We start from the raw sequence: 24,624 nt of genomic DNA, 5'->3' as shown, positions 1-24,624 counted from the left end.
AGCAAAAGTGTGATATTCAGCTCATAGCGGTTATTTCTTTTGCCTGTCACAGATACCACATTTCTTTGCCTAGTCCTTAACCTTTCATAGCAGACTGGACATGGCATTAGAGAGTGATTATAAAATGAAACACTCCACTTATCTGCCATTCTCTTCCAGGGAGACAGGAAGCTGTGGAGGCTATAATTGCAGCTCTTGAAGTTATACCTGAACCATTCAAGTCCATGTCAATGACATTAGTTGAGGTGTGTGCATATGCAGGAACTGGAAATGTGCTGAAAATTCAGAACTTACTTCACATTTGCAGTGAACATTATGAGCCAGCTGAGAAGGTTAGTTAATGCATTTAATATGTGTCTGTGTGCTCTTGACTTCTTTGATACTTCCCATTCCTGCTTTGAACACCTCCAGTTGTGATTTTGTCAACCCATCATGAATAGCCCAGTAGGCCCCTGCATTATGTTTAACCTTTAAGGTCCAGAGTGCACTGATCGGTACAGTGATAAGTATGGTCATCCTGACCGAAGAACACAAATTTTTTACAGTCGGGCATTTAACATCCACTAGTGGAAGCGCACACACTCCGCTAATAGAAGCAAATTCCCAATCCTACATATTTAGTTTTAAATAGAGTAAAAATCAATGTACATACCTTCTTTTGTAGTTTGTAGTTACCTGATTGATGTATATGTTGTATAACTGAATCTCACCTTTGTATGATACCTCTTGGAGCACCCAAAAATGTATAGTCCCACATCACGTATCTTGCACTTCAGTTGTCTTTCAGTTTCATTTTCTTCCAAACAACGTATCATTGTCATTTGATGATGATATGAAACTACAATATTCAAATTCACCATGAACTCACAGAAAACTGAACACACACTGTATCTGAGCTAAGATGCATGTGTTTGTTTACGACTTTAGAAAGGGCAATATTCTATCTCAAACGCAGTGGAAGGACTTTATACTGAAGAAGGGAAGAAAAAGACCCTGTAACCTTCCTTGAACTGCAATGCATTCACTTTTCTGTCCTTTAGTCAAAAGAGTGGAATATCTGAAGAGTGCAACTATGATGTGATACTTGCTAGCAGAGAACCAAATGATTTTATTGCTTCCAGCCAGTTTATGGCACCAGAGAATGTGGAGATATTTCAACTGCTAGAAGTAGGAGTGATTTTATAATGCAGAACTACCCTTTGAAGAAGCATGGAACAATTTTTACAGTATGCATAAAAATTACAAGAAAAAATAAAAGTAGAGTATAACTTCTTTGTCTAAAGATTTTCTAATCTTTCGATACGCTGTGCCGCGCTATGCTCTTTCCTGATAAAAACAAAGTTAATTCCATTCATTTATCATACAAATTGTATTATATATGGCATTTTTAAATACGTTGTAAGCATCCTAACAGGAACAGGCATTTAAATGTGCACCAGCAGTGGGCAGTTCAAGCTACCACCATGTTAAAAGTCGGGCATTTTAAAGTTAAAATTTGTGAAATATGCAAAGTTGTGAACAAACAGAATGCCCGTCGCTGTTCCTTATCACTTCTGTCAGTACACAGATAAAACTCTTGTACACGAATTTTGTGGATGGCCCAAAGCTGCTTTCAAACAAAATTTGTATTTGATTAATTTCTTCCTGTATTCAACAGCACTTCTTGTGGCAAAATCAGATGACAGCAAAGAACTCAGTCACCTGTTTCCCCGCATACATATAGAACTTCATTGTTGTGTAGTGCTTGTATTTAGATACCCATGCCAAGGAGAACAATGAATTTACCTTTACTAGCTGTGCATTTATTTTAGTACTGAGTTAAAGTATGGGCATGAGCCCTGTAGAACTGCAAGATTTAAAATCCTTTGTTCCTGGACAAGAAACTGTTACTGCCAAGCCCACAGTACCAGGAAGNGTTGCAACTCCTCCCCGCGACTGCATCCGTTCTGCGGTGGTATGACTCACGGCAAATTGCAGCCGCGGCGCGCACTTGATTGTACGCACTGTACAATACCATATTGTAACTTCCAGTATATTAATTTTGAAAAATAAGCATGGTTTTGAAATGTCCTGTAACAAATTCCCTTTTTATATAGGAAGATAAGAAAGAAGATAAAAAGGAAAAGAAAGAGGAAAAGAAAGAAGACAAAGACCTCTCCTCACGGCAAGCCATTGCAGTATTGGGCATTGCTCTTATTGCAATGGGTGAAGAAATAGGTTCTGAAATGGCATTTAGAACATTTGGCCATTTGGTAAGTAGACTATGTGGTAACATCAGTTTGTGGACACATTGATATTTGTCACTGTTACTCCCAAAATTAGTGTAAAATTGTAGAAAATGTAGGTAACAAAAGGTTTAGTTCTACAACTTAAATTTATGTCTCTTGTAAGGGCCACACCTAATTTTACATTATGTGCATCTGATACAATTTTATCTTTTCAGTTAAGGTACTGTGAACCAGTTATAAGGAGGTCTGTCCCTCTTGCGCTGGGCTTGATCTCTGTGTCCAACCCAAAACTTAGTATTTTGGACACACTAAGCAAATTTTCACATGACAGTGATTCTGAAGTTGCTCATAATGCTATCTTTGCTATGGGTCTTGTGGGAGCAGGAACCAACAATGCAAGGTACTTATTTTCTACAACATTTTACAAAGCCAAAGTTAAACTGTGTTAGAAATTTTAAATTATCGTATCCTATTCACTTGGGTGCACGCGGTAGCATAGTTGGTTGAGGCGCTATGCTACAAGCTGGAAGGTTGTGGAATCGAATCGCGATGAGGTAGATTTTTTCGGTTTACCTAATCTTTCCAACCGCACTATGGCCCTGCTGTTGACTTAGCCTGTAACAGAAATGAGTACCGGGAATATTCTTGGGATTAAAGGCAGGTGGCACATAAGGCTGACAACCTTAACGCCATCTATGAGCTGATTGTCTAGAAAATGTGGGAACTTCAACAGCTCACAAGCCTATGGGCTTCCACGGCCTGTTACAGGGATAGCTTTACCACTTTTATCCCATTCTTATTTATCTCTGATGTGTTATGGGACAACTTTTTATTATGAACCATGGATCTCTTTAAACCATGGACAGTAAACTGTTTTTAGTTCCTTTAGTTCTTCTTTGTACTTTGCTGAACGAGGTTGTGGGGGAGCAAACAGGTATGTGCATAAGGAAGTCCATAAGGCTGCCAGACAAAGTAGATACATTGGGATTGTTTGTACTGTGGAACAGCATTAACAGAATCGTTATTAAAAAGTTAATTTATCTGTCTTTAACCAAAAATTCTATTATGAGAGAGCAGCAAAACTGACAGTGTGAATAATGATCCTTTGCTTCAGAGGTGTTGTAAAATTATTGTTGTTGTTATTATTTTGCGGCATTTGAGTATTCACCCAGTGGGAGTAAATCTTACACTGATACAGGCAAGGAAAGACTGTAACATAAAGGGAACAATACAAAACAAAGTAATTGCTAATTATGTTCAACATTCTAAAAATAATGGTGAGGGAGAGTGGTGAAGAGATCAGAGTTTGAAACATGCTCACTCATGGAGCTGACCCCTTCTTGAGAAGCTGGCAATTGTGCAGCTACTCAAGAACTTCCCAGCATTTTATGGAACACAAAGGTTTATTAATGTGTTCTCAAGAGCCCTCCATGGCCCCTATCCTGAGCTGGATCAATCCAATCCATACCATCGCATCCCATCCTATCTCTTTGAGATCCATTTTAATATTGTGTACCCGCCTATCCCTTCATCTTCCCAGTGTTCTCCTTCCTTCCAGCTTTCCGAACAATAGCGTATATGAATTTCTCGTCGCCCCCATTCGTGCTACATGCCCTGCCCACCTCTTCCTCGACTTGATCATTCTAATTATACTTGGAGAAGCGTACAAGTTACGAAGCTCCTCATTATGCAGTTTTCTCCAACCTCCTGTCTCTTTATCTCTCTTTGGTCCAAATATTCTCCTCACCACCCTGTTCTCAAACACCCTCAGTCTATGTTCCCCTCTTAATTTCAGAGACAAAATTTCACACTCATACAAAACCACAGGCAAAATTATAATTTTGTAAATTTTAATTTTTGCCTTTTTAGACGGCAGACGAGAAGACAAAAGGCTCTGGACTGAATGGTAGCAAGCATTACCCTAGTTCAATCTCCTTTTAATTTCCTCCCGAATCAGGTTTTGATTCGTTACTGTCATTCCCAACTATCTGAACTGTGCCACATTTTCAAAGCATCTGTTACCTGTTTTTATGTCCTGATATTGTCATGCATTTTGGTGACAAGATACCAACATATAAGTAGTTTCCTCTCTGTTTGCTTCTAGACCAATCTCCTTACTAGCATCAGTGGTAGTTTGTGTTTCTCTTTATGATATCTACATTATCACCCAGGAGATTCACATCATCATCATCATCATCGTCGTCGTCGTCGTCACCACCACCACCACCACCACCACCATCACCATCACCATCACCATCATCATCATAATAGACCAACAGCTGATGTGTCCCATTTAATTTCAGTCCCACCTGGTTTTCTTGGATCTTCCTAATGGCATATTCTAAAGCAAAGTTGAAAAGGAGCGATGATAAAGCATCTCCTTGTTTTATACCCTTCTGGATACAAAAGTTATCAGCCAAATTTTTACCTATATGTATTTACCATATGTTTTGTTTAAACACATTTTAATCAGCCTAACTAGTTTCAAGTGTATCCCAAACTCATATTAGCTAATTGATCTGGTGTTTTGTTTCCAGCAATACCCTCATGCCCTGGCACCCATATCAGTTGTACCCTGTTATGTTTGACCAGTTCCATGAGGGTTTGGTGGCAATCCCAGACCAATTTTGAGTAGATCTTGTGTTTGTCAAGCGCCTTAAGTGCAGCTTGGCTGTCAGATAGAATGTAGATGTTCCTATTTCTATAGTTCCTATCTAAATTCTCCATAATACATGCCATATTGGCATATAATTCTGCCTGGAATACTATCGTGTACTGCCCAAGGCTGAAACTAAGTTTCCGCCTCGTGCCATGGCAGTACACATCAGCTCCAGTGCTCTTATTTATCTTGAAACCATCTGTATACCAGATCAGTCCCCCTTTTCTATTGGGCCAAAACCTGTCTTCCCATTCACTCCTGTCAGGAAATTTAACTGAAGGGTTTTTCACATATATGTCTCAGTATCAGTTTGTTAGACCTCATTTGTAATATGGGTTCTTTTTTCATGTCCTGAGTTATGTATGACCAAAACTATTGGATCTAGGTTGCCATTGATTGCTATATCATCAGCATATCCTACTGTATAATACCCATCATCATTAAGTCCGAACAGGAGATCATCGACGAACAGGCCCCCCTGCAGACACCCTCTAGACACGGATGCCCCCAGGGTTTCTCCTGATAAGGTAGCAGCTATGCTTCTGCTTTCGAGCATAGCACTGATCCACCTGCATATTGCAGGCTCTAGCGGCCTGTTTGATTATATCAAATGAGGTTTTATTGAAAGCTCCCTCTGTATCAAGGAATGCTCGTAAGGCAATATCCTTGTGTTCAATCACACTTTCTCTGCGTGTTACCACATTGTGTAGTGCAGTTTCAGTAGATTTACCTGTTTGGTAGGCATGCTGATTTCGGTGTAGAGGATATGTCCTCAATGCCCCTTCCCTGATGTGCCTATCCACTATTTTCTCTATTGTTTTCAAAAGGAAAGATGACAGGCTGATAGGACAATAAGCCTTAGCCTCGGTGTAATCTAGTTTCCCGGGCTTTGGGATAAATATCACCTTAACTTGCCTCCATGCTATGGGGATAAAACCATATGCCATGCAGGCTCTATATATGCAGCATAGGTGTGGAACTAAAGAGTTCTGCCCAATGCTGCAAAAGTGCCAGTACAATTACATCTGTTCCCGCTGACTTAAATGGTCTAAAGGTATTCAGTGCCCATCTGATTTTTGATTGGTTAATTATGGCTTTGGCCAGGTTCCAGTCTGCCCTGTTTGTCCTGCTTTGGTGAATGCCCAGGTTCTACTGATCCTGTCCATCATCCAAATTATCAATGAATTTTTAATCAAGAAAGTGAACCCTGAATAATTCATTCGGTGTCTCTCTTCCTGTTTGAGTATAGTGCCCGTTAGGCAGAATGTCTGACAAATGCAAAAGATCTGATCTGTAGTTGATCTCTTACATCCAAACCCACACTGATGATTCTCAGTAATTTCATCTATGTATGGACTTAACCTTGAGAGAAGAATATTGGATGACATTTTCTATGAAGTTGATAGCAGTGTTATCCCCCAATAATTACTACAGTCAGTTTTAATACCCTTCTTGTGAGCTGGTACAATAATAGACTCCTTCCACTGATTACGCAATTTGCCCTTATGCCAAATAGAAGTAATTAGCTTATGGATCTTAGAACGTAATATCTTGCCTCCTGCTTGAATAAGTTCTGTCGGAATTTGATCACTACCTGGCGATTTATACCCTTTCAATTTCGCAGTTGTGGGCCAGGATCAAGTACTAACGGCTCAGCTGTATGTGAAAACTTCCAAATTCTCTATATCCTGCTGGTACCACTTTCCAGTTCATGTCCACTTGTTACATCTTCATGTCTCACAGAAAATCCTGTTTTATTGTCACAGATTAGTGTCTAGACATAGGGTATCAGATAAATGGTATAATGATACAAATTCCGTCCCAAGTGCAAACAATATATTATGTGTCCTTGATCTTGTTCACCCACACTACATGTTTCGGCCACAGACGGCCATCATCAGGTGTATAACACTCACGTCGCTGTCACACTGCACTCAGCCCAAAATTTAACATTTAAAACACTTTCCTTGTTATTATCAACATCTACTTCGTTGATATCTGTCTGGATGTAGATCACTTTACACACGTTAATTCTGACGTACCTGTAGTAGCACTATAAAATCTTTAGTTCTAATTTTAAAATCCTTTAAAATTTTTTCTCTAAATTCCAAATTTAAAATTGTTAGGGTTACTTGCCCTATGTCTAAAGTGCTGTAGCGGCTAGTTCTTGTTCCCACACTGTATAGGTGTTATCTGTAATATATAAATATATTCATATTATTATCTTGTGTACGTAATGTTTTCTTATATGTTTATATTGTATTTATACTTACCCTGTGTAGTCTTCCTGTGTGCGTGCCGCTGTTATTCTTTACTACGTGTGTTGTGAGATGTACTGTGTGCTGAGTTTTATGTTGGTGAGTGTAGGGGAGGATGGGTAGTGGGGAGAGAGAGGTACCGTTAGTCTGTGTAGATTTCGTGTATCGTTTGAAATATGGGATTGTGTGTTTCTATGTGTGTATCATTCATTTGTAGGCCTTTCTTACTNATAGCAATTCCGGGTACTCAAATCACATACTAAATACAGGGCATGCATACGGAACAATAACAGAGGTAATGGAAGTTGTAACAACGGGAAAGAAGGGCAGACATTTGAATACATTAGAGAAATACCATATATATAAAATAAGTAAGAAAGGCCCACAAATGAATGATACACACATAGAAACACACAATCCCATATTTCAAACGATACACGAAATCTACACAGACTAACGGTACCTCTCTCTCCCCACTACCCATCCTCCCCTACACTCACCAACATAAAACTCAGCACACAGTACATCTCACAACACACGTAGTAAAGAATAACAGCGGCACGCACACAGGAAGACTACACAGGGTAAGTATAAATACAATATAAACATATAAGAAAACATTACGTACACAAGATAATAATATGAATATATTTATATATTACAGATAACACCTATACAGTGTGGGAACAAGAACTAGCCGCTACAGCACTTTAGACATAGGGCAAGTAACCCTAACAATTTTAAATTTGGAATTTAGAGAAAAAATTTTAAAGGATTTTAAAATTAGAACTAAAGATTTTATAGTGCTACTACAGGTACGTCAGAATTAACGTGTGTAAAGTGATCTACATCCAGACAGATATCAACGAAGTAGATGTTGATAATAACAAGGAAAGTGTTTTAAATGTTAAATTTTGGGCTGAGTGCAGTGTGACAGCGACGTGAGTGTTATACACCTGATGATGGCCGTCTGTGGCCGAAACATGTAGTGTGGGTGAACAAGATCAAGGACACATAATATACTGTTTGCACTTGGGACGGAATTTGTATCATTATACCATTTATCGTATAGAGTGCAACAGGATGCTCAAATATAATATTGTAGGGTATCAGATTGATAATTGAATTTACTGTACATTTGTACTTAACTACAAATAACTGACAACATTTCCACTTCTCTTCATGATCTAAAAATAAGCATAGCACCTTCCAGATTGCTATATATTCATGTGTTCATTGCTTGGTAATGGTGTCAATAAAGGGGACTGTCCTTAATAAAATTGGCCCAATGACTGAGGTTAGCTCTTTCTGAAGGACCCAGTAGAACAGATGTCTCAGCCCCTGTTACTTGAGGGCAGAAACAGATCCTGTTTCCAAAACATTGTTTTCTTTAGTATTTCCAGATGATTGACCATGTCCAAAAACCGAGTAATTCTAAATGTCTTAACAAGCTGTTGCTTAGCAATGGATGCCTCCGACACTTTTCTGACTGTACAGTTCTGACTTTAGGTACTATGTCACACTATGTTAATAATTTGTTTTGGGAATAGATGATTTTAAATGCCTCTGTGCTGTGACTGGTGACCAGATTTAACTGCATTACTACTGAAAGTTGGCAATGCTGGCCTGCTGGACTGTCTGTACAAGCCATTAAAATAATGCAACACAAAGCTGCAGAAGTTCAATAGTATAATTAACCCTGCTGTAGCCAGCTAGTTGTACTTATTAGTATTTAACCATTTTTAATTTTCAGAATTTTCTGAATGTTTTAAGTCAAAACATATATTTAGAAACATGTTATATAAATACACATATTATGATGGTACTTTTAGTAAGTTGACTTCAATGTTTTATGGTGTCAGTTTGATATCTTGTTGAAAGTATGTGTATATTTAGAAGGTAATGTAAATATTAGTGGATTATCCCACAAGCATGGAACCTGGATTTGTTTGTAGACGTTTAGTATCTTGTAAATGCATTGATTGTGCAGTGGCTAACTGGTGGCATCGTGTGCATATATCATTTTCTCTGTTGTAGATTAGCCGCTATGCTCCGGCAGCTGGCGCAGTTTCACGCAAAGGATCCTAACAATCTCTTTATGGTAAGAATAGCACAGGGACTCACCCATCTGGGCAAAGGTACTTTGACACTGTGCCCATATCATAGTGATCGTCAGCTGCTGAGTCCAGTTGCATTGGCAGGGCTGCTGTCAACTCTTGTAGGATTTCTGGATGTCAAGAACAGTAAGTATTGTCATATGCTACATACAGTAAGTAGCTTTGAGTCATATGAGATCACTGTATGTTTCCTCATTTTTGTCACATTAATCTTTGTTGGCAGTGCTGCATGTTTTCATGCATTTAAAGGTGATGTCCAATAGCTATGCTGGATGAAATGGTGGTTCTAATTGTTTGCAGTATAAGTGTGTGCACAGTCTTAAATAATAATTATTTTATATCAAATAGTATTGGTTATGCCATCTCACGTGCAGCATGGGTTGGATGTATTTAAATGTAGTAAAATGTAATGTTGTGCCATTTCTTGTTGTTTTCTACTTTGTGCATGTATAATGTTTACTCCTGTGTCATCCAACTGTTTCTTGCCTTGGGGAGGCACCCCTCAAAGCAGCCCAAAGAACAAAGACAAAGGTCACAATTTCACAGTCACTGTGGTGTCCATCAGCCGAATCATCAGTTTGAAGGCTCTGTGTAAAGAAAAGCTCTAAATTCCAGTCCCCTAAGAACCCAGTACACAGGAAATAGCCTACACTTGGTATGAGAGTTACAGTGCTGCTGTTTTGTTGACAGTAATTGGAAAATATAGCTGTGAACCTATGGTTTCCTGTATAATAATAAAGATACTTTCTCTTAGAGCTTAGCTGTTGTCAGTAGAGATGAGTATCACAAAGGTATGAATCTTGTGTAGTCAAGGATGTATGTGTCTGTTTTGTGACATGCAGCTGTAAACCATGGGACAAGAAGGAATGATTCTGAAATACAGAATGACTGAAGACGTGAGAACCTTATTTTTACACTAAAAACAAAAAATTAAAAACAAATGAAAAATATGATGCAATATAACTTTATCTTTCTAATTATTTTCAAACCTGTCGCTATACTGTGTGAAACTATGTTCTTTCTTCATAAAAACAAAGCTAATTTTGTTTGTTTATTATAAAAAGTGTTCTAGTTACAGCATTTTTCATAACACACTTAAAGTTATTTAAACACTCCACAGCAGTGGACATTTAAACCCTGGCCAGCTCCACCAGTTTTAAATTGTTCTCATAGTAGCTCATGGCTCAAATTGTATGGTGACATTTAATTAAAAAACTGTCCCCTTTCCAAATAATGTAGTCCTAAAAATGATTGATGATAGAAAAATATATTATCTTGATGAAAAGAAAATATAAATGATGGAATTTAAAAAATTTCGTTACTCAGAGTATAAAGTCTTGAATGTAGGACGATAAGTAAGTGATCGTTGGATAAGATCTGGTAAGAAGGTATCATGTTCTGAATTTAGGTAATTTCCCAGGAGGGACTGAGGAAAACTACGGTTTCGATCGGGATAGTCAGTGCCTCACTGAGATCCAAATAGATTACCTCCCAAATACAAGTAAGAAATGTTGCAGAGTGAACCAGCTTGTTCTATAGGGCGGAACGTAATTTCTGTGTTCTTTTTCTTCTCTCAATTTATATACGTTCCGTAAATCCACATACAGGTAGACACCATAGGATGTGGAACAAGTCAGATATAGTATAAATAAAATGACATGTACAATAACAGTCCAATTGAAAAATTAATAAGATTACAAATTACATAAATATAAGTTAAATGTACAGGGTGGCGCAAAAAGGTGGGAACTCTTGAAAATAGAGAAAAAAATACTTTTTTTTTAATTTAATCAAGGTACTCAATGTGCACTTCTACATTGGAAATTTAAAAATAACTCACAGTTTGAAAATAACATCGCGAAGATGATGTCCATCTTGCTGTATACACTCTGCAAGTCGATCCTGAAAATTGCGCATGGCTCGGAGCAAAGTTTCGGGTTGTATTGCTGCGATCTCTTCTGTTATTCATCTTCTAAGTTCGGCTAGGGTTGTGGGGCATGTATTGTAGACCACGCTCTTCAGATAACCCCATAAATAAAAATCACACGCTGATAAGTCTGGGGAATGAGGTGGCCAAGCAGCAGTGTCACCGTTTCTGGAAATTACGTGGTTACCGAACAGACGCCTGACCGCTGCCATTTAAACTCGTGCGGTCGCCCCGTCCTGTTGAAACCAAGTGTTTTCGATATCAGTGTTCAGTACACTGTGAATTTTTGCGGCAAGAAACGTCTCAAGCATGGTTACATAATGCTCAGAAGTACTGTCACCGTATTTCTTGCGATGTCTTCAAAAAAATATGGTCCTATCACCCTTCGAGCTGAAACTGCACACCATACAGTGACCTTGGGGCTGTGTAGAGGTCGTTGATGAAGAACAGCAGGATTTTCTTGTGCCCAGTACCGACAGTTCTGCTTGTTCACATACCCGTTTAAATGAAAATGAGCTTCGTCTGACATCCACAGATTTTCAATGAAATCAGGATTCTCGTCAGTTTTGTTCATTATTGCTTCACAAAACTGTTGGCGCAACAAATGGTCATTAGGTTTCAGTTCTTGCACCAGTTGCAGTTTATAGGGATGAAACTTGAGTTCATGGAGTATTCTCTGAACAGACCGACGACTTACAGTCACTGCCACTGCGACTTTCCGTACTGAGCGATGTGAACTTCTCAAGATGGAGACTTGCACGGCTTTGACATTTTCCAGAGTCTGAGCACTTCGTGGACGACCAGAAGACTTTCTCTTTCCCACTGAACCAGTCTCTTCGAAATTTTGAAACCACGTTCGAATTGCATGTTTAGATGGAGCGTGGGCACGAGGGGCAAGGTTGAAATGCCGCCTAAACTCCTGTAACCCCTCAACCAAACTGTTGCCGTGTCGATAATAAGCCTGCACGGCTACTACGTGTTCTTGAACGTTCCATCGTTCCATGGCTACTAAACCTCCGGTGCTACCCTACAACTTACCACCCTCCCCTCATACTGCTGCCAACATCACATTCAAAAGTTCCCATCTTTTTTGCGCCTCCCTGTACTTATGCATCACAAATTGAACATGTCGGTGAGTACATCGCTAATAAGTAATAAGATTATAAATTACATAGATACAAGTTAATTATAGTTGTACATCACAATTTGAGCCTTTTATCCAATGAGTAAATCGTTAAAGGTTATAAAATATGTAAGTAAAAGTAAAAGCAAGCAATCTCCATACATTCATGGATCCCCATAAGGGAGACTTGTGAATACAGTAAAATACAGTCAAGAAGGGCAAGCGGGAAGGCAACATACATAAAAATATTCTTCCAGTGAGTATGATTTAATTACCAGTATACAATTATTTTATCTCATTGGCTATAATTTATATATTCATTCATTCCTTTCTTCCTTCATTTACACTCATGGTGCCTTACTTGGCTGGTAAACTAAAATAAACAGTGACAACAAAACAGGTTACATGGCTTGCCTGGGTACAGTTAGACAAACACACTCAAACACATATTGTCCAGCAACCACTCTGCCATGTGTGTGACTTAAAGCATGCGTCAAACTATCAACGAACAACACTGCAGTAATCAAGTATGAAATATACTGCCATTCATTGAGCATGTAATGAACCAGGATCTTTAATCAGTATTGTGGTTCAAATATTCCTCCAGTGAGTAAAATGAATTTAAGAGTAGAAATCTTTTCAAAAGCAAATTTAAATTGTTTAATATCATGATCTATGTTCTTTATGCTAGGAGGGAGGCTGTTAAAAACCTTGATACAAAAATAATAAGATCCTTTTTGGAATACTGACAAATTGCATGTAGGATAGTGAAGGTTATTGTTGTCTCTTGTATTATTGCTATGAATTTGAGAGTTAGTTTTAAATTGTTCTCTGTTTTCGGCCATAAATAACGAGAGAAAATATATACTGTGACTGGAGGGGCAAAATTTTCAATTTTAAACAATCCCCTATAAGAGTTGTTTTTCCTAGAATTAGTGATGATTCTAATTGCCTTTTTCTGGAGCCTGAAAATGAGGATACATTGGGGAGATTTGCTCCAGAAGATCGAACCATAAGTTATTGCAGAAATGAGAAATAAATCATTTTCATTGTTTCCTGATTGCATAACAGGTAGAGCTCAATTTAGTCATGAACCAGTTGAAGTGTCCTTTCCATGACAACATATTGTCAATAATTAATCCAAGAAATCTGGTGGTGTTAGATTTGGCAAGTTGATTGTTGCCATGGACAATGTGCATATCCATTGCCTGGCTATTCTTAGTTGTAAAATAAAATAAGTCTTATCAAAATTTTATTTCAGTAAATTGGCTTGAAACCAGTCATTTATGTCTTTGAAAATTTGAGTAATATTGTTTTCATAATTTACAGGGCAGCAATTAGTAATAATAATGCTAGTATCATCTGCAAAAAGGACAGGTTTGGATTTGCTGTTTATAATATTTGGCAAGTCAGTTATATAAAAGAAACAGTAAAGGTCCCAAAATAGATCCCTGGGGAACACCATTATTAACTGTGCCCCCTTTCAGAATGAGTATGCCAGTTATTGATTAGAACTATCTGGGATCTGTCCTTGAGATAAGAGTTTACCAATGCATTGGTCCATGAAACTATCCCATAAAATTCCTGTTTAGATAGTAAAATATCAAAATTGACACAGTCAAAAGCTATTTTCAAGTCACAGAAAATGCCACCAACTAATATATTCTTATTCAGCGCAGTTAATACTTAATTAAGAAGTTTGTACGCAGCTTTTCCTATAGGTGAATTGCTCCTAAAGCCATATTGTTCATTTGCTAATATGTTGTTGGGCGTTATTTGTAGATTCAGTCTAATATACGAGGGTAAGTCAGAAATTATCCGCACTTTCTCCATAACACATCTTTAGGTTTGTCACACTGCCTCCTACGCATGCATTGTTAGAGTTGGTACTCCTGTGGTCACATGATCGAAGTTTTACCTTGATCGCATCATTTTCCTTGATGCTGTGACAATGTAAACATGGCCGCTCTGCTAGCAGTGTGCACCAGTGATCAACAAAGAATAGTGATCCGATTTCTCTGATTGGAAGGTGTGTCAGGGGCTGAAATTCATATGTGGGTTCATCACTGTGAGCCAGAACCCAAAAGCCAGAGTATGGCATGGAAACCCCCGGGGTCGCAAATGAAGATGAAATTCAAGACCCAATCTTTCGTGGGAAAGGTGATGCTAACAGTTTTTGGGACTCAAAAAGGCCTATACTGCACGACTACGTGGAAAAGGGTGTACAATCAACAGTGCAAGATACAGTGATTTGCTGGCCAACAATCTGAAGCCAGCAGTTTGCACCAAACACCGAGGCCTGTTGTCGAAGAAAGTGTTGTTGTTGCATGACAATGAACACTCACACAAGGATGGCCAGACCATTGAAACCATTAACCATTTGTGTTTTGAGGTGCTGGAACATCCTGCCTACAGCCCAGATATCGCCCTTTCCGACTGTCATCTCTTTGGACCGCTCAAAAATGTTTTATGAGGTTTTTGATTTTCTGCGGACAAAGAAATGGGGGAAGCGGTTCATAATAGGTTGCGCAACCAACCGAAAACCTTCTTCATGGAGGGAATATGCAAGCTTTTGGACCGCTGGACCAAGTGCATCGAAAAGGGAGGAGACTATATAGAAAAATGAAGTACTTGTTCAACCCCTACTTTTGTACATATGGATTGGAAAAACAAGAGTACGGATAATTTTTGACTTACCTACGTATATAACCTTCTCCACAACTTTTGAAAAGGATGATAGTAGTGATATATGAGTATGTATGTAATTAGTCGTATTGGGGCTTTCCCCATTTGTAAATAGTGGTATTATTTCAGAATATTTCAGCTGAGAGGGCAAGACACACGTTGAGAGAACTCTATTGAAGATATGAATTAGAGAAGAGCTTATAAAGGGGGCACTAATTTTAAGAATTTTAACTGAGATTTCATCATATCCATTAGAATTTTTTTGATTTTAAGAACCTGATAATGTTTTCAATCTCTTTGGTAGATTTGGTAGATGGGAAGGAAGTTATGAAAGCCTGAGACAGATAATTCAGATATCTGTAAGCATCATCTTGTATACTGTGGCCAGGATTAGTATTATTAATATTAGTTTTATCAGCTGTGGTTAGGAAATAGTTGTTTAATGACTCTGTCTGTAATTGTATGACAATGGTCCATTAATTTCCCATCTATATTTAAAGCCTGTATACCAGCATTCTTAAACTGTATGCCTGTAACTGTTTTTATGGTGTTCCACGTGGTCTTCCTTTTATTGTTCGAATTGGAAATAAATCTGTTATAACAAAGTTTTTTTGCTGCTCTGATAACATTGAACAAAATTTTACAATATGTTTTATAATAACATTTTAAATTTGGGTCATTACTATTCCTGAAAGTTAAGTAGAGTTCCCTTTTATTACAACATGAAATCTTAATACAACGTGTCATCCAAGGATTAGATTTAGTATTAGTCTTAACTTGTTTTTTGGAAAATTCAAATAGAATATTCTGGATGTTCACCCATTTCTATTTGTTTATGTAGCAATTATGTCAGTAGCTCAGGGCATAAAGCATTGAATGGTAGGATGGTTCATGAATAATTAATGAGAAGAATGTGGCAGGAAGCAGTTGTGGGCAGATTTGAAGTTTATACTGGCAAATGTGTCCAAGAAATGAGGAAATCAATAAATAACATTACTTAGGATAGTCAAGGTCCCATCAGGTTTCAAACCAAACACCTCTTGTATTCAAGTTGGAAACATATCTTTAGCCACCTTTCTTTTGGGATGCATACTAGTCAGGATATAAACACCTGTTTCCGCACTATGACTGGTCACCCTAAGTCTGGAAGTGAGCCACATACTCGTGCCATGCATGACTTGTTTCNCCCCCCCCCCTCCCCGCTGCTATAACCTGCAACTTTTGTGTTTTGTGCACTTCTGAAATGACCCTTGAGGACTGGAATATGTTTGTGAGTGAAATTATTCTATAATCCGCCAGTACAAGCACGTATCATGTATTATCGTGTTGAATTTTGAGTGAGATCCTTTTCCATGGTTGTTGAATGTTGGTAACAGTACCTGATTGTCTTATCTGCTTGTAGCTGGAGAATCACTGAGACAACAGCAAGAAAACAGAGTGGGCTTGCATTCTTGTTGACATAATTCACAAGCTAGATGGTTTCCTAAGGAAAGAAGTAGGCAACCCTGATTCATTGCCTTTCAATTTTGTCCTGAAAGTCATACAGCTGGAATACAAATAAAACTGAAGTAAAGAAACTTTGGTATAAGTCTGCACTGCATAATGTAACAGTCACAATTCAGCAATGAAATGCTTACTGAGATGTAAAAAGAAATCATATTTTTCTTTGTACTTCGTAAATATAAATACATCTGAGATATAAAGTAGTTGCATGTTAAGTCTGCTTGATCTTCTGCTTAGTCATAAGCTGTTATCTTGCAGCTGTCTTGTGAGTCTGTCCTTTATGTCAGACCACTTGCAGGCAGTTAGAAAGTTGGTTACATTTTGGTGATAATGATGTGATGATGCTATATGAGCCTTGAGTTTACCATATTAAAAATATAAGCTAGAAGATCTGAAAGTTTGTTGTGTCACAAATGGCTGTAGGGGGCGGAATGGTTTCAGCGTGCTGTCCCAGAGTATTGCACTGGGGTACTTTGGGACAATCACTGTTAAAACTGAAGGATATCACCAAGCAGATGCATGGTGCTATCCAGTTGCATGACATTCCTAGCTTTAGCTCAGGGATTTTCTCTGTTGCTTGATGCTGTGTGTCAACTGTATTGGGCCATTTATATCGGACACGCTTAATTTTTTAATTACTTGTAGCATTTAAATTTTACCATGGTTATTTTTACATGTAATGGTACACTGGTGTTGGAAGTTATGTTAACATGCCCTAGCTCATAATGAAATTATGCAACTGTAACACATCAGATTGTTCATAGCTGCAACCACTGTGTTGTCAGTTATGGCTTCAGTGGCATGCTGAATTCTGTGCGCCCATTACAGTCGGGTGTGGGGATGTCTCCTGTAAACTTGTTCTTTTAGGTAACCTCTAAGAAAACTCTGGTGCAGTTAGGTCCAGGGATTGATGTGGCCCTGGAACATCTCTAAACCATGAAACAATCCTGTTGCCAAATGTCAGCCATAAAATTGCCATGACTGATTGTATGGTGTGGCAGAATGGCACCATCTTGCTGAAACCACATGTTGCCTAGTATATCAGGTGCCTTGTTTTGCATCCGTGGCAGGAAGAAAGTTCTGCAGCATGTTTAAGTAGCAGTCACAATTGATTGTCACTGCTGCATCATTTTCTTCAGAAAAGCAGGGTGCAGTAATGAAGTTGCTTGCCACTGCACACCACACAGTAACCCTTTCTGTGTGTAATTCACCCTGGTACAAGATATGTGGATTCTCACCCACCCAAAATCTGCAGTTCTGCTTGTTAATGTTTCTTGACAAAACTGAGTGTCATCTGAGAAGATAAGGCTGTTGATGAAGTCATGTAACTCCCCACATTTATTCTGTAAGCACCAAGAAAACTGGAGTCTATACAGGATCACATCTTCAATTTTTTGCATGATCTGCATTTTGTAGAGATCAATGTCCTTAGTGAATATTCTTCTCACACTTGTTCTGCTGACTCCTGTTCGTGCAGAAAACTGACAGGATGATGTTTTTGGACTTAGCCACAGAGCAGCTGAGATGGTTATAGTTGTTTCCAGTGTTCAAATTGTGTGCCTTCTTTCATGTTTTATCTGTTGCACTGTGTCTTTTTCTCGAAATTTTTAAACCTAGGCCAAAACGGGAGTACAATGAGAGAGTACATCAGCTGTTCATACACCAAGAGCGCGTATGATTCAGTTAGGAGGGAAGTATTGTACAGTATTCTGATAGAGTTTGGGATACCCATGAAACTAGTTAGGTTGATTGAAATGTGTTTAAATGAAATGTATAGTAAAGTTCATGTAGGTAAACATTTGTCTGATAAATTTCCTATCCAGAATGGTCTAAAACAAGGAGATGCTTTATTGCCACTCCTTTTCAACTTTGCTTTAGAATATGCCATTAGGAAGGTCCAGGGAAACCAGGTGGGACTGAAATTAAACGGGACACATCAGCTGTTGGCCTATGCCAATGATGTGAATCTACTNAAACCTGATTCAGGAGGAAATTAAGAGGAGATTGAACTCGGGTAATACTTGCTACCATTCAGTCCAAAACCTTTTGTCTTCTTGTCTGCTGTCCAGAGACATAAAAATTAGAATGTACAGAACTATAATTTTGCCTGTGGCTCTGTATGGGTGTGAAACTTGGTCTCTGACATTAAGGGAGGAACATAGACTGAGGGTGTTTGAGAAAAGGGTGTTGAGAATATTTGGACCGAAGAGAGATGAAGTGACAGGAGGTTGGAGAAAACTGCACAATGAGGAGATTCATAACTTGTACTCTTCTCCAAGTAGAATTAGAATGATCAAGTCAAGGAGGATAAGGTGGGCAGGGCCTGTAGCATGAATGGGGGAGATGAAGAATGCGTATGGGATATTGGTGGGAAAGCCAGAAGGAAAGAGACCACTGGGAAGACCAAGGCATAGGTGGGTGGACAATATTAAAATGGCTCTTAGAGAGATAGGATGGGACGGTATGGATTGGATAGATCTGGCTCAAAATAGGGACCAGTGGAGGGCTCTTGTGAACACGGTAATGAACCTGTGGGTTCCATAAAATGCTGGGATTTTCTTGAGTAGCTGCAGAATTGGCAGCTCCTCCAGAAGGGCTCAGCTCCATGAGTAAATAAGTAAGTAAGTAAGTAAGTAAGTAAGGCCAAAATGGTGTTTCAGCTTGGACCTTCTCCTTGCTTCAGTTCTCAGCATTGCATTTCAGTAACCGACCTACCAGGCCAATAATTGCAAATGGTTTCTGCCTGTAGTTATGTGGAAGTGTTAACTGCTATGCTGCAGAGTCTGATTCTGCCATATTGAAAATTGTTGAAATTATGTTAGCAATGTGAATATAAGAAATACCATCTTTACATCTTACAAAATTTGTCCAGAATGTTGAAATAATTGAGAAATACTTTTCATGTTTATATTTAATGTTCAGATTGCTGACCGTGTGACATTATGGGTACAGCCAATAGCAACATGTATTTCCCCAAATAACCCTTTAAATACATTAAGTTTTCTACCTATAATCTTCAGATTGTACCTGTCCTTTGCTGTGTATGCTGTCTAGAGAAAGCTTTAGGAGCTGCTGCAACTGGCAGTAAACTACTTTACATTATTATATTGCCTGCCCTTTGCCATCAAAGGGCTAGTAGAAATGTCCTCCTCATGTTCTCCCAAACCGTGTTCATAATTGAAGGCAGGAGTCAATGTGTAAAAATTCAGTTTTTGCTTGATTTCTCTTGATCACCATTTTAATAAGAATCACAGAAAGTGCAGGACATGTGATTGGACACTTAAGTAATGAGCAGTGAAAGGGCTAATCAGAGGCATACAGTATTGGAACATTAAATTAGATGAATGGCATCAATTTGAAAATGTTTCTTACATTTCTGACCCATATTCTACCACAATTCAATTAATTTCAATGTTAGGAGCATACATATGATGGAGGTTCAGTAGAAACTCCACCCAAGGGCAGTTACTGGATACCTGTCCTGTAGAAATGTGAATTCTGCTGGTATGCCAGTGTCACAGTCTATTGGCTTTCACCATTTGACTGCAACTGGAATCCCTTGAATGCCCTATTTAGAAATGTAAAAATATAAAAATTGTCCCTTGGATCAAAGAAGGCAGTAACCATTATCTTGCTGCCATATGTTTCAGCCTTAATTTTTTTTTTCATTTGAAAGGGTTCCGGGCAGTTTACTGCATGCTGGATTTCTCTGTCAATAGCTTTTAGTGGTGACCCCAAGTTTTGTCACCAGCCATCAGTGGGAAATTATCTCTTTAGCCTCCTTTTATGTGAACATTTGTTGGTCTTGGACAAACAGTTTTGTACAGCTGCACTGACAGAGGTGTGATAATTTCTTTGCAGTTATTCTGGGGAGGTCGCATTATTTGCTCTTCACACTTGCTGCAGCCATGCAACCTCGAATGTTGGTGACATTTGATGAGGAACTGAATCCCTTAGCTGTTCCTGTGAGAGTGGGTTTGGTAAGTTTTGTACTGTGTATTGACTCCTAACATATTTTTGTGTGTTGTGATTACAGCTGCAGTCTGTGTTATCTCATGAACTACACATTGTGTATCTGTCAGCATTATGCACTCTCATCACAATAAACAGAATTAGTTCCACATTAATTGTCTACATGTTTTAGGATAATGTACATGGCTTAAAAGTAAATAAAAGCAGGAGCTAGGATGGGTTTCTACTCTTTCCTTTGTTTTGAAAATAGCAATGCAACTGAGGTGCTTAATTAACCTAAATTAAAAATGTAATTAGTGCTGCTTCATACTCGTATAGCGATATCTTGCTCTTAAGAATCCATTGCTGTAGTAGAGAGAGAGAGAGTATGATTGGTTGCAATAATCTGAAGTGATTTTAGCTATTGATCACAGTGAGAGGCAAAGCTTTCCCATTGTTAGATGTAAATGTTGTAGCATAAAGACTGAGTCTACTGAAGAAGCAGTAGGATGACATTTCTGCCTTTCCGTGAAGCACTGACTGTGTAGGCACAAAATTGTCTGTAGAATACACAGTTGACTTTGCCAAGCATTTTTATTTTACATTATTTTCCATGTTAATATGTGTGATTTATTGAAGAGTGTATGTAATGTTGGGAAAAGTTAACATTGTGGTAAGTGAACACAAACATTCGACACAGCCTGTCACTGGACATGATTGTGAGCCAGTTCCATCCACCTTTCCTCACACCTTTTCTTGTTTTGCTAATTTACTTTCCTTTTTCTTTCGCAGATTAGGCAGAATCCTGTTCTGACTTTATAAGTATACTTTAATAGTATCCCTATATGTCTCTTTGAATTGCAGTCAAGTTCAAGTTTAGAGAGTATAGTCACTGTGTTTAGGTAGGTTAACATTTTTTGCTGGAACCTGTTCCATTTACTGAATAAGACAGATGGAAAGGAGTTTCCCCATTCATTCTATCAACATTGGCAATTTGAATGTGCGTTTGATATTATTACGACAAGGTGACTGAAAGCCGCAGTAGTTGGGCTGAAGGAGACTGCCACTGCTAGGTAGCGGCTTGGTAAATGTTACTGGAGCAACAGATATGCTTGCAACAATAGAGGAACTGTTGGAGGCAGTATTTTCTATGCAGTCCATGATGAAGTTATGTTAGGAGGACCAACAGGACAGTAAAAATGTGAGATGAGAATCCCACGTGGAGACAGGGTCCAGTACCTCCACCATAGCCCTGCAAGTCATAGGAGGCAACAAAAAGAGAAGTCTCGAATCTGAGACAGTAAATATTGTTGCAAGTCCCATTGGACACAGACCTGAGAATGACTGTGCTGGCAAGGGCCAGCAGCAGTTGTAAACAGCAGACCCATCCTCTCATCAGAGATAGCACCCCACATCAACAAACCAGCAACTCTCTGACAGTAATAAAAATCTTCTCATAAGTCCCAGATGGGTGCTTTATTCCAAGACAGACTGACTGGCTGACTGACCATCGTTAAAAGTGTGACAGCATTAACTGTCAGTCTTAAGGAGGTTGAAAGAATTTGTTTAGGATTTCAGAGGTTGCATAAAATGCTCAGCTTAGGTGACAATTGTGTGACTGGCTTTGGGTGACCAACAGAATAGAATTCACTGCTGTTACAGTCCTAAAAATTATGAGAATATTGAATTATTATTCTTCGGCCAGCTTACTCTACTGACTTACAGGGGACAACCTCTAAGTCCACCTTAAACACTTAGACCTCTACAGAGTTCATTATGCAACCCCCTAGTGTTGCCAAGGCTCTTAAAAAGAGTCTTGATCCTGGCTAAAGCTAAAACCTTCCAGGCTGAGGTCCTCTTCATTTCCATCAGCTCTAATCATGCAGATTCAAAGATCATAATCTGTGTCTAACAAAATTGGGCACTGACATAATGCCTTCTTCTCTTGGCAGCTGGTAGTGGGATATCCCAGGGACATCAAAGCCCCCACCACAGGTCCCAGCTGGATCCACTAATGAGCCCCAGGCAATCCCCCAGTTTTCCTCAGAAGGGACCTCTTCTGCTGGTCAGACATTTCTTCTTCACATGAACAGGCTATTCACTCCCATCAAGAGACTTCTTTCAGTTTTTACCCTCCTGGGCCCCTCATGAGAGCTAACAGCTACTTCCTCTTGACAGCAAAGGCCAACACTTTTAACTGTCCAGTGTGAGAGGAGGATGATCTTCTCTTGGATTGTTTGCTGGACCCATAATCAAATTCCAACCAAGGCCTCAGTTCCTCTACTAGCCAAAAAGTGAGGTTAAGTGTTATGAGTGCAGAAGGGTGGGTCATTTTGCTGGACCCATAATCAAATTCCAACCAAGGCCTCAGTTCCTCTACTAGCCAAAAAGTGAGGTTGAGTATTATGAGTGCAGAAGGGTGGGTCACTTTGCTTCCCATTGTTTTAAGAACCAGTCCATATTTAATACACAGAGTAGGGATTATTATAGATCCCATCATTTCAGACCAAAGGATACGAACACAGGCAAACGTTTACCAACCCCCAAATACCACTCCTATTCAGACTATAATTATAAATAACAGGGAAATTGGTGCAAATGTACATACTACCATGATCTGCTCGATTCACAGAGTAACCCAGCTCCAAGTGGACATACAGAGAGAATGAAAAATTTTCCTCATGGACGTAGATTTCTTTGTCAGTTTTTTGCAACCCATCATTGCTAATAGTAACTTGAAACTTACTAACAAATGGCACTGGTGTTACTGGCGATGATCTCCTGGTATAAGGAGAAACAGTTCACATCATTTGGTTTAAGTGACTATGTTCAGACATGTTTTCTTAGTTTACAAGTTGCCAACTAATGTGGACATTTTCTAATTTTCATTTCATGCATCCTGTTGTGTTATAATATACAATTGATGGCTTGTAATAGCTGAAACCTGTAGCAGAGCCAAACTTGGCACTGACCTTAATATAGTTGTGTTGTGAGGGTTTTAATAAAGAAATTGTAATGTGGACATGCTTATTGGTATGGATTTTTGGCTCATTGGAGGACAGAAGTAGACCTTAGCCACGAAACTGTTATGTTAGATGAAGATAAAGCAGAGATTTCTGAAAATAAAGGTGTAGAAATGGACACAGTATCAGTGAGAAGCCATATTTCAGAGGTCTTACAACCCTTTGAGCACCAGCTCCACCTCACAATGAAAATTATTTAAGTGATGTTCATACTTCAGATGTTGGGCAGATTGTTTTCACACAGGAAGTCCCTGAATTTGATTCTGATATTCTGGAAATTTTCAGTAATGGTAGAGTAGAACAGAATAATGACTTAAGTAGCCCTAATTTGTGGGTAGCATACAGTTTGGAAAGCATTACTGTACGTGCAAAGTCAAAGAAGGCAGTTTGTGAGAAACCTGTAGGAAGCAACCATGGCGATGTACCCTCATATTTTGTGTCCTTTGTACATGTTAGACCAAAACAGAAAAAAAGGCCACAAAATATGTTGGGAGCAAGCCAAGATCTTGCAGATTGACCTAAACACCACCTACAGGAAATACAAGGAATTAGCCTGTATGTTTCTGGTATCTCATCTGTTCAGAGAAAATTACAACACTGTCCAGTTAAATTTGATGGGAATGTTCCACTTTTATATTTTTCTGTATAGGTGTGTCTATTGTTTGCTACTTATTGGCAGTGGTTTATTTGCTGTGAAGTCATCATTGGTATGTTGGGAAGTTTTCTGCTTGAATTTTAATCATCTGTAGTGGTCGGGTCTATATCTATATGTCTTTTTTCTTATCTGTGATCTGAAGGTCCAGAGACTGTGTCCCATCTTTGATTTTGTAGTATTTATGGTTGTCCATTCTAGAATTTGACTCAATGGTTTCAGCCTCTGTTTTAGTTGAGCTGTGGTTGCATGGACTGTGGTTTGTTATAATATGCATGGCCATAGGTGCAGGGTCTCATGCATATGGTATTGTCACATGTTGTGTGTATAACGCGACAAATAACTTCACGCCTTACTGGATATAGCGATACAGTCACACAATTTATAAGCTCAACATTACTGCCATTGGCAGTATCACAAATACTGTACTGTAATTAACTGGTGACTGACTTGTAACTAGATAACTCGAAAACTTGAGAACTGTCTTCGGCGGCTGCT

At 38.7% G+C, this 24,624-nt stretch overlaps 1 protein-coding gene across 2 annotated transcripts in view; it reads left to right on the top strand.

The window, feature by feature from the left end:
• Positions 1 to 24,624, top strand: part of LOC111863514 (26S proteasome non-ATPase regulatory subunit 2) — a 58,341-nt gene that overhangs the window by 31,710 nt on the left and 2,007 nt on the right. For both annotated transcript variants that reach the window (XM_023849877.2, XM_023849876.2), the window contains exons 11-15: positions 160 to 332; positions 2,097 to 2,252; positions 2,444 to 2,628; positions 9,183 to 9,388; positions 20,362 to 20,480. In XM_023849877.2, coding sequence (XP_023705645.1) covers positions 160 to 332; positions 2,097 to 2,252; positions 2,444 to 2,628; positions 9,183 to 9,388; positions 20,362 to 20,480 — 839 coding nt within the window. The remainder of the gene's footprint in view (positions 1 to 159; positions 333 to 2,096; positions 2,253 to 2,443; positions 2,629 to 9,182; positions 9,389 to 20,361; positions 20,481 to 24,624) is intronic.

This window comes from Cryptotermes secundus, unplaced genomic scaffold (assembly GCF_002891405.2).
Source record: "Cryptotermes secundus unplaced genomic scaffold, Csec_1.0 scaffold89, whole genome shotgun sequence".
Classification (NCBI taxonomy): Eukaryota; Metazoa; Arthropoda; class Insecta; order Blattodea; family Kalotermitidae; genus Cryptotermes; species Cryptotermes secundus.
The sequence above is the reverse complement of the archived record's forward strand: the minus strand, read 5'-3'. Positions and strand labels throughout refer to the sequence as shown.